This window comes from Conger conger, chromosome 2 (genome assembly GCF_963514075.1).
Source record: "Conger conger chromosome 2, fConCon1.1, whole genome shotgun sequence".
In the NCBI taxonomy this organism is placed as follows: domain Eukaryota; kingdom Metazoa; phylum Chordata; class Actinopteri; order Anguilliformes; family Congridae; genus Conger; species Conger conger.
In genome coordinates this window covers 69,434,680-69,445,833 of record NC_083761.1, presented here as the reverse complement: position 1 = coordinate 69,445,833, position 11,154 = coordinate 69,434,680, and the positions used below count along the sequence as shown (strand labels likewise).

At 47.4% G+C, this 11,154-nt stretch overlaps 1 protein-coding gene across 1 annotated transcript in view; it reads right to left on the bottom strand.

Moving 5' to 3' along the window:
* Positions 1-344: 344 nt before the first annotated feature.
* The window catches only part of grin2bb (glutamate receptor, ionotropic, N-methyl D-aspartate 2B, genome duplicate b), a 53,364-nt gene continuing 42,554 nt past the window's right edge, over positions 345-11,154 (bottom strand). Inside the window, exons 8-14 of the mRNA XM_061231302.1 lie at positions 10,377-10,530; positions 10,006-10,131; positions 8,864-9,093; positions 8,485-8,645; positions 7,968-8,155; positions 5,513-5,751; positions 345-4,734 (exon numbers count right to left, since the gene is read on the bottom strand). Coding sequence (XP_061087286.1) covers positions 2,191-4,734; positions 5,513-5,751; positions 7,968-8,155; positions 8,485-8,645; positions 8,864-9,093; positions 10,006-10,131; positions 10,377-10,530 — 3,642 coding nt within the window. The 3' untranslated portion in view covers positions 345-2,190. The remainder of the gene's footprint in view (positions 4,735-5,512; positions 5,752-7,967; positions 8,156-8,484; positions 8,646-8,863; positions 9,094-10,005; positions 10,132-10,376; positions 10,531-11,154) is intronic.

The window sequence follows — 11,154 nt, the reverse complement described above, 5'->3', positions numbered from 1 at the left end:
TCTTTAATAATATACCATGAAATAACAAACATACTAAATTAAAACACAAGTAATCATAGTATTACCATTATAATTTGTTTTTGTTTTTTATGTATTTTTGTTTTCATTTTAGTTCTTTCGCATTTTTTTGTTCGTTATTTGTTGTAAAACTATATTGAAAATTACATCCTGACTGTCTGTGTACTGTACAAAAGGAAATACTTTTCTGTGTTCATTTACAAGGAAAAAAATTAACACTGATGGCAATACTGACCAATAGACAGCCTCTGCACTTGAACTTGTCTTTCTTTTGGTCTGTTTGTGTTCCAAAACCATGTGCACAATAATGTAAAAAAAGAGAGCAATAAAATGACCTTGATATTTATTCAAAGTTCAAACAAAGGTTTTCCATTTAATGGAATGGAGACAGGAAGGAGCAGTGGAAAAATACTAATCTATGCATTATTCCAAAAATCTGCCTTCAGCTGATTTGAAATACTAACCAGACAATAATTTACATATAACTTATAAGCACTTCACGCAAGCCCAGCTAAATATTGTATAGCTTTGCAGAACCTCATCATGCTCTTCAATTCTGTGCCTGAATACATTTCCCATCATTTTCCCTTGAAAGGCAAGTCCTAAAACTATTTAATCAGAAGCCAAATTTAGACAAACTTTCAATCACCCACAGGCATAAAATGTATCCTGTGTGATTCGTCCTGCATGTGAAATGAGTACTAAAACAAGAAATGCACCCAGTGTTTTTCTCCCTTTTATGAAACTCAGTGTGAAATGAGTCTTGCCCTGTCCTGTAAAATATATTGAGGTGTCCAGGAAAAAGAGCTGTCAATATCTCACCCTTAAACACTTCTCATCAGCAGGCATTTTTATGACCACCTAAAAGACACCTAAAAAAAGACACCTCCTGTGCAATGGTTCACCAGCGCCCATGGAGCCTGGTTCAGGAATGTGACCTGTGGCATTAGACCACCCAAGGTAGATGCACTGTGGCAACTTGACAGCATTTAAACTGAAGCGTAATACACACTGATCTATCAACAGCAGGGCTCAGCTCTCCCTGGCCTTTCCCTGAAAAATACAACCTATAAGGCATGCTGTATTCCATACAATATCTCAAATCCAATTCAGCATTTGGAGATGTCTCTTTTCACATCGCCATAGACAACCCTGTCATGACAAATCGTGTCATCTCTCAGTGTGATATATCTGGCCCAGTGAAACACAGCTTTTGGAATCCAGTAAGGCACATCCTACACAATATCTTCAGCCCACTCTTGTACTTTTTTCCGTCTTACCTATTGACAACTGTAAACCAGAACAGTTTTAGATACTGTATATCTTTTGAAATGCAATAAGACATTACACTGTATTTTCTGTACAGTTTGACACTGTGCAAATCATGTCTTTCACCATTTACAACACTCCAAAACAGCAAATAAATGCATGGACATGGATAGTTAGAACACAGATAATCAATCATAAAAAACAGTCAGGAAATCAAATTACCATCTGTTTCTTCCAGCACATTAGTTTCATTACGTAATGAGCTTCCTTCTACATAGTCAGCTAACAAATAATTAATTACAAATATTCAACAGCATAAAATATTTAAAAAACAAAGCCAAACTAAATATCATAAACATCATCATAATCGATACTATTATTAACAACATTATTATTGTTATTATTTTACCCTGTTATACAAGTTAGCATTTTATTTTCATTCATGATTGTATTTTCATAGCAAACCAGGATCAAACAAGCACTTAATTTGGCGTAAGGGTACGGTGGAAGAGAGGAAAAGAGACAGAGAGTCACAGATGAATCTGCAGGCTTTTCTTTTTCTCATCCTGGCTTCCTCTTTCTTTTTGTTATCTTCCTTTGCCCCTGAACGTTGCTTACATTGCATTTACTTCCTCTAGTCTCATAACTCACTCAACAATCTATATTTATATGTCCTTCACTCATTACACCCCTATTCTCTTGATTCAGAGTGGGGGCTGGTGCCCCCTGTCTCTCTCATTGTTGGGGGACATACTCTTCTCTCCCACCTTGCCCTTCCTGTTAAACTGGAATGTGCAGTTGTATTCTCCGCTCTCTCGTAAATAAATTGCCACAATGTAGGAAGCGTCCTTCTTACATCCTCTCACTCCAGTCCCTGCATCCCAGTCTCCTCTCTCCCCTCTCTTACACGTCGGACTCTATGCTCGACAGTTTCTCGTACACGTGCCCGTTGCTGGAGCCATTGAATGGTCTCTGCGTTTGGCCGGCTCCTAATCCGTCCCTTGATGACAGCAGCTTGTTATTATTGGGGCCCCCGTGATGGTTCCCCATCGGTCCTGTCATTCCACCCAGGCTCAGCTCCTTGGAGAAGCTCCTGGGAGCCATGTTAGACATCACCCCTGCCGTGGCGGATGCAGGTAGGAAAGACGTCACGCCCATGGAATTTCTGAAGTCACTTCGGCTGTTTTTTAGGAGCGGTGTCTGCTGCTGCTGCTGCTGCTGCTGCTGCTGCTGCTTTTTGATGTAGTACGACTTGGCACCATGCAACAGACACTGGTCGTCACCAAAGGTTGGGATGAAGGGGTTTTGGTTCACTTTATCTGGGTAGAGAGATTTAGACAGGGAATACGTCCCTACACCCCCACCCCCTGCCATCCCTCTGTCTCTATCCCTCGTATCTCTTTCCCCCACCGACCGACGATGCAGCCCGCTTTCACCTCCCCGGAACAGCCCAAAAGATGAGCCTCCCTTTCCTCGCTCCCCTGCAAAAAAGAGTGGATCTCGGTCTCGTTCTCTCTCCCTCTCTGATGAGGCATGGCGCTCGAATATGTGGGCGTACGGGCTCACTCCCTCCATAAAACGGTCTTTGTCTTTCAAGCTCACGCTTCGAGGCGGGGGAAGCATCCCTCCCATACCACCTCCCCCTACTCCACCCCCAAACCCACCCATACCTCCCCCTAACCCGCCCGCCTCCTCTTTCTGCAGGTCTACAAACGTGTCATAGGAATGCTGCCGTCGTAATTGCTTGCCGCCTAAACCTGGTTTCCTCCGCAGAGCTTGCGTTTGCGTCTGAACGCCTCCCATGCCCCCTATCAACCCGCTCTTTCCCCCTTCCCCGTACTTACCCCCCAGTTGATCCAAAAGAGGGTGATTATCCTCACTGATGTCATACAAGTTACCCGTTTTCTTGCACGCATCACAGCGTGCACAGGTGGCAGAACTTGGACGCCCAGTGACCGTACTATTCCCCCCTGCTCCTGCAGCTGTGCAACCACCCCCTATCCCCCCTCCAGGATATCCTCCACCACCTCCTCCGCCAACGCTACTCCCGTGCAGAGACATCTGTTTGGTAACCCCACCTCCACTGCGGCAGTTTCGACATTCCCAATCACCCCCAGTCAACCCGCCACCCCCGACCCCCGTCACATTCTTCTCCCAGCACGTTTGCGTCTGTGGCCCCGATGCAGCCGGCCCAACTCCAACACCCCCTCCCCCTCCACTCATACACTCGTTCATCTTGGGTTTGCCCTTTAAGAAATCCTCCACTGCAACCAAACTAGTGCAATTACCTACACCTCCACCAACTCCACTGCTGTTAGCCGCGCCTCCCCCACCGACCCCTCCCACTCCCCCAACAGGTCCATCCGTCAAGTCCACGTGTTCCCACTGAGGTATGCCTTCCTTGGGGCGAAACTGGTCTAGGTAGAAATCCCTCAAGCTGTCTTTGTCACGGAAAAGCCCTCCCCCGCCCCCTCCCCCTCTCTGAGACTTCCGCTCCGGAGCTAGGGGTAAGAGGGGCGGAGAGGTTGAGCGGCGCGAGTGGGTGCCGTGGTAATGGTGGTGGGCTGAGTGGTGGGGTCGTCTCCGATACCCCAGTTCAATTTCGTCTAGCTCGCGTCTCGATTTAGCCGAGGCGGGCCTCTTCTTCAGGCTGTCCCTGTACTGCTTGCGCTTCTTGGCGTTCCCTTCCAGGTTGCCGTAGGTGACCGTGTGGGTGGAGATGTCGGACATGTTCCCGTCGTCTATCCCTCCGCCCACTCCGCCGCAGTACCTGTCATGCCCAGCGATGAACCCCGAGCTGGACGCTCCACCTTTGAAGGAGAACTTCCCATACAGGTCGGTCAGACCTTGTTTGAACCCTGGACCAGGGGCTGGGGTTTGACCTGCTATCAAGTCAAATTTATTGTTGTTCCTGTGAGTCAGAGAGGCACGGGGCTGTGTGGTGAATATTGGGGCCACCCCCCCTCCTAGACTGTCGCAATCATACATCCCCCCCTCCAACGAACTGGCACTCCCCAAACTGTGAGGTCTGTTGGTTGTGGGGCCAGACAAACTCAGTCCCAGGCCGGGCCCTGAGCTCGGGTGATGGTGCAGGTAGTGGTCCTGGTACAAGTTGCTGTCCTTCAGGTGCAAATTGCCGAAAGTCCTCTCCACCTCGCTGATGTAGTCGCTGAACATGTTGTCCTCGGGCATGAACGGGGGCTTGCAGTCCGAGTGGCCGGCCAGGCTGCGGCGGTGCTCGGAGATGTCGTAGACGGATGATTCACGGTGGATGAAGTCCAGGGCGCTGTGCGGGGAGCCGTTCACCCCCGAGAGGGAGGTCATGTTCTTGGCAGTGCGGAGCAGCCGCAGGATGTTGGAATGAGTGTTGTTCATGGTAGCAGAGGGAGAGTTAAGCGGCGATTTGGCCTCTTCAATCTGGACCCCGTGGATGCAGCTGTAGATACCCTGTTACAGCAGTGGGAAAGAGAGATGGGGGGGAGACGGAGCAAGATGGAGAGAGAGAGAGTCACAGCGAAAGAAAGTGAGAGAGAGTGACAGAGACAAATGTGAGCGACAGAGAGGGAAGTACAAAAAGAGCAAGACAGAGAGACAAAGGGGGACAAAGACAGACAGAAAGACAGATGTTTATTATGTTGTATCGGGCCCTCACATTCTGCCTAATATTGCATTTACCTTTACGCATCCCTTGATGCAGTTTGTAATGTATTTCCAGCTTTAATAATTTTTTGTTATTCTAACGCAATAGTAGGTCTCCTTATTGTTATTTTCATTATTTGTTGATCAATGTTGAATTTACAAACACACAAACATCAATACACACAATAGCAATTCCCAAACTATTTAATCACTCAATTAAAAAAAATAATTGAGTAGCATGCATAAACAGCAAACTGACATACACACACAAGATCACACAAGATACTGTAATTCTTAACAATTCTCTGTGCCTTTAAATGCACTGAGAGCTGTCCACGAGGAGAGAAAATGACAGGGATCCTGACAGGGCTTTTGTAATTCTCCGCTCACGCTGCTGAGAAGCTCTGGCGGGACTGCAGTACGGCTGCCTCCTGCCTTAGAGGAAGAAAGCCAAGCTCCCGGCTGATTGGACACGGTGCAGGATGCCCAGCCATGCGTGTAAGTAGTCGATGCTTGTCATAAAACATGTCACGTTTTTAATTCTTGAGCAGAGTTCTCCCTGGCCCCGCGTGTCCCCCTCACTCACCCTGCTGATGGAGTAGGTGAAGCCCGGCTTGCCGGAGCAGACCCCCATGAAGCAGAAGCGCAGCTGCCAGTAGAAGAGGTGCTCGGCGATGAAGGTGATGAGGGACAGTGCCATGGCCGCCCCCAGCATGTAGAACACGCCCGCCATGTTGTCCACGTCCAGCTGACTGCTCATCACCTCGTTCTTCTCGTTGTGACAAATCCCTGTTAGCCACAGGGCCTCCAGCTCCTCCATCTCACCTGGGTAAGGGGAGAAAGGGGTGAGGTTGGGGGTATGGGAGAGAGAAACAAATCACAAGTATTTTTGTATTAAAAAAAGGTGTATTCCCCCCTTCATTCACTCCCACTTAAACCATAAAAAACACTACCTATTGTGCAATACATTACAAAAACAAATGAACAAACACACACTCACACACATACAGTATATACTGTATATCATATGTAGAATGTTGTTGATGTTATAGCACTCAACTATAGCCATTGAGGGCCGCTCCTAAGGCACAAAATGATAAAAGTCTCCATTTGTATTTCTTACAGTCAAAGGTCCCCAAACTTACATGCACTGACAAAGTAGACATTTTCATTGAGGTCTGTGGAATTGCAGCCTGTCTGTAGTCCATTCTTAAACACCCTGTGCAACTGTATCAGTATCTTACTTGGCTTGTCAATGTGTGGATCACTTTCAGTAACTAGGCCACAGCAAGAATGTCCAGATCAGCATGTGACAAAATGACTTTGAAATCTTCAGAGGGAGTCCACTTGATATGGGGCTGACACTCCACACTGACCCACATAGACAGACACATGCATTTAAACGTCTCGAGACATTCCAGGAGATATGCTGCCACTGGTAACTAGGCCACTATTTCGGTCCAAAGATGGGAGTTCAACGTGCACCATCAACATATATAGTAGGTTTACATTATGTTCTATAACAATAGAACAATAGAACATGACTGGGACCCAAATGACTGGGACCCACAAAGTCAGTGGTTCGATCGCCAGTATAGCCCCAATAAGATCCGCACAGCCATTGGGCGCTTGAGTAAGGCCTTTAACCCTGCATTGCTCCAGGGGAGGATTGTCTCCTGCTTAGTCTAATCAACTGTACGTCGCTCTGGATAAGAGCATCTGCCAAATGCCATTAATGTAATGTAATGTAGAAGGAAAGTAACAAAACGCAGTACAGCCACACCACTGATGCCAATAAACAGGAACAGGGCTCCTTCCATAGCGTTGCGGACACGGGCATCATAATCTTTCCTGTCTGGGAGACTAAAGAAAGGGTGTAGCAGCCTTCGCCTGCTTTACTGAACCGCAGCTCCATCCTGCCCAGCTGTCCCTGCCAGAGTCATCCAGCCCTCCCACATCATCCGCGTCTCCTGGCTGACTGCGCTCCCTCTCCCTCTACACCTACTGGACTTCCATGTCCTCCACCTCCCCACCTCCTCAAGCTGGATCCGCTTCAAGCCTCTGCTTCCAAACACCGCCGATGCCGTCGCACACTGCAAGCACCGACAGTACTGCTCCAACAGACTTCCAAAACCCACAGCTCTCCACGCGCTCTGTCATTTGGCAACTGATTGGCTTCAATTAGTCATTAGCTGCAGAGTACATTAGGTAAAATGATTTCCGTCTCTTATAAACACGGTATGTAACTATTTGCTTAGTTACACACTGCAAATTGCGGTATTATTAATATGGCATTCCCAAACACTGAAAAGTCCAGTCTGAAAAACTACTGAACAGAATACATATGCAATTATTATATTATTATATTATATATATTGCCAAACAGTGACTGAAATATTCAGGTAAAAAGGCAAGATTTTGGCATAACGCATATTACATTCCTTCAAGCAGTGATAGCTGAAGTTACAGAACAGCACATTTCTAAATTACCCTAACTCTGTTAGTCTCCCTGTCAAGGATCAGAGCAACGAACCAGGCAGAGCGGAACGTAAACAACATAAGAACACTCAGCCACTCACACTCGCCATTTGCCTAGAAAAACAGAGGCTATCCAGCACTGCATTAAGTTTAGACACAGGTACATTTTCCCGGGGGGGTACCCATCACAAATAAAAAAGCCAGGGCTAGTTAGGAGTCGCACATGCTTTAATGTGCATTTACAGTGTGGAACACGAGGGCACAGGCTGTTGACCGGACCGGCTCTCCGCGCGCACGTGTGCGTGCGGCAGGTGTGTCCAGATGTGTCAGACAGTCCCCTCCCCGTGGGCCCGCAGCTTTTAGTAATCAGCCCAGGGCCGTGAGATAAATAGCCCCAGCTGTCTGAACCTGTACAGGCATGGAGGACGCTGTAGCCTGCCTGCCAGCTCGGGTCACCTTGCCTCCTCTAATCATGGTCTTTTAAGGATAGTGCCAGCGAGGCAGATCGTAAAGAACAGTGTGGACGTGCAGGGCCCGGCGAGGGCAGGTAATTAAAGCGTTACCATCGCCGAAGAGCTGAAGGATGGCCAGGTCCACCTGTCTCTTCCACCCGGAGTCCTTCTGTATGGCGATGCCGTAGCCAGTGGTGGCGAAGACCTTTCCGCTGCCGATGGTCACCAGCTTACAGCCCTCGTCTCTCCCGGCCATGTAGTTGAGCACGGCCGCGTCATAGATAAAGGCATCCAGCTTACTGAGAAGGAGTAGAAGACGAGTGGGGAGGGGCAGAAGGGCCAATGGTCACTACTTTTAAAATGAAGGTCTGGCTATGGGTGAATTAGCGTATCACCGATTAGCCTTATCATCTCATGTGAGCCTTGCAAACATGTTTTTGTTTTGCTGTCAGAGTAACCAGAGCAGTCAGATCCTCAACAGTCACCCGATAGGGAGATGTAGCCATTGATCCCACACTATGGCAAAAGTAACCATCATTTATTCATGTCATATCTCTTATATGCCACAGGGGGCAGCGTTACAATCAGAAACAGACCCTAACAAGCCTGCTGTTCCCCACACTCTCACCCAGACTTCAGGCTGACCAGCGCTTCGTTCACATTCTTCTGGTGGAACTTCACCATGTAGCTGTGCATCTCCTTATAGTTGTTCCGGATGTTCCTCTCCGTGCTTCCGTTGGGCACCGTCCCAAATCGGAAAGGCGGGGAGAAGTCATTTGGCCTCTGGAACTGAGAGGTGCAATAGACAACAAAAAAGCAGTATAAAGTTCCAGATAAGAAAATAAAAGAGAGAAAAGTGAGAAAGAGCTGGCTTTAGAAGAGAATCCCATTATGTATATCAGTACATTCATTCTCATTCTCGTGAGGGCCAGCACATGAGGAACATGCTCACATGAACACGCACACTTGCGGGCTAAGCTACAGCAGATCTGCAAGGCGCAGGCTACCTTTTTGTCACTCAGCCCAGAGACCTGGTCCACGTACTCCTCCTGGATCATGAAGGCGGCCAGGTTGGCAGTGTAACTGGCCAGGAAGATGACAGCGAAGAAGGCCCAGACGGACACCATGATCTTACTGGTGGTGCCTTTGGGGTTCTGCACGGGGACGGAGTTGTTGAACACCAGGCCCCAGAGCAGCCAGATGGCCTTTCCGATGGTGAAGGAGGGGCCCCCGGGCTCTGAAGGGAGGGGAGAGAGGGACGGGGGCGTTAGAGTTGTTCAATCCAGCAGCGTCGAGTTGGAAGTCTTGCATCTGATTCTTTGAAAAAGACGAGTGGGAGTAGAATGGCACAGTGCTCTGTAATTATGCTACTGCAGTTTAGCGGTGACGTGAAAACAGCACAGTGCAACAGCACCAGGGAAGAAGCAGTGCATACATATCCACATACAGCACACACCACTAAAATTCTGAGAAATAAGAAATAAGCAAAAAAGAGAACAATATACAAAATAGCAAAATAGGCAGTCCCATTTTCATTTCTGGCAATATGCTCGTAAAAGTTGCAAAAATAATAGAATGGTTTATCTCTGTAACCAGCATAAGCCCGACATTCACAAAGAAAAAAGATCTTCAGAGTCTGCCTGTAGGAGTTCATCATTGGGGAATCCAAATCCAAGTCTTGTCTTTTGTTTATTGGTTGCAATTTGGATAATTGCATGCAAATTGTTTCACCATTAATCTCAGTATTGATGTTTCTGTATACTGATGTTTGGCTACATTTGTATACGGTAAATTAATTTATGAATTTCAGGCACTCTATGCATGTCTGGCATAAATAATAATAATAATAATAATAATAATAATAATAATAATAATGAATTGTTCTTGTTATAATAATTAAATATTCATAATCATTATCATCATTATCATCAGTCAGAAGAAGCGTGTATGAAGAGGGCTTTTTGTAGAAGGAATAGCCCTGCTTCTGCCCTTCAGCAGAAGGCAGCCTTTATGGACAGGTTGCTGTTTGACACATCAGTTCAGACCCCTGTCTGAGTCGGACAAGCGCAGCATTGACCGGACACGTATTAGCAGAGCACAAATTGTGCGAAATGCATCCTGGACATGTTGCATCTTCGCATTTTCTCACCTCTCCCATCTGCCAGACATCGATTGTACCCAACCGGGCTGAAATACTCGAACACGAAGACGGCCACCGCTGACACTATCAGCAGCATCACGAACATCATCACCCACACATCCGCGCTGAACGGCTCTGAGGGAGGGGGGGAGGGGCAGTGTTAATGTTCACAAACACACCACTAAACAATTGCCGAATATTAATACCGAGCATTCAGACAGAAACAGTGAATAAAAGTTGAAAGAGGTGTGGGTGAGTGAGTGTGTATGCGTGTGTGAGACAGTGACGGTGTGCGTGAGAGAGAGAGAGAGAGAGAGAGAGAGAGAGAGCAAGTGTGAGTGTGCGCGCGTGTGTTCAGGTGCATGCCAGAGGATTCTCACCCAGGAAGGCAGACGGAGAGACGGTGCCGTTGCTACGGGAAACCATGACACTGATGCCCGTTTCAATGAAGGGCACGGAAAAATCTATGACCTCCGACCTCTCCTCATTGATAGTGAGGGAGCCCACTGCCATGTGGGCATTCTTCAGCACCACCTGAGACACGGAGAGGGAGTTCAGTGAGAGGCCACTACGTTTTCTGAGCAGGGATCAAAACGGACCTACCTGGGGGGAGTGAGGGGAAAAGTGGGTTATTTCAGCGGGCTATGGCAGCTGGAAATAGCAATCCCTCCCCCAACACTCACTCTCCTTCCTCTCCCTGCTGCTGAATCTCTACAGGTATATTTAGCCACAAATACCTGAGCCCTACAGCACTGCTCAGAAAATGGGACAAACCTGACTGAGTTCACAATATGCCTGTGTGTGCGTGTGTCTGCGTGTATACAGGTTTGGATGCACTCTATTTCTGCACATGTAACGAGAGAGAGATTATTTTTCCCGAGTCCGAGGTGGGATTGGAATCCCAGCCTCTCACTCGTCCTGGTAGACAAACGTGTTACCAGTCAGCTAAAGGTGAAATCGCCCCTAGCAAAGGGTAATGACGTTCTTTTGAATTTGAGGGTTATGTCATCAGGGAGCATTTCTGCGGTAACCTGCTACAAGCCTTCGCTTTCATTGCATTTCACCGTGCTTACTAGCAAACTAGCCAAGCTAACCCTGCTACACAAATACATTAGACTGCTTGTTTTCACATAGGTATACATGAACCTACAGTATGTC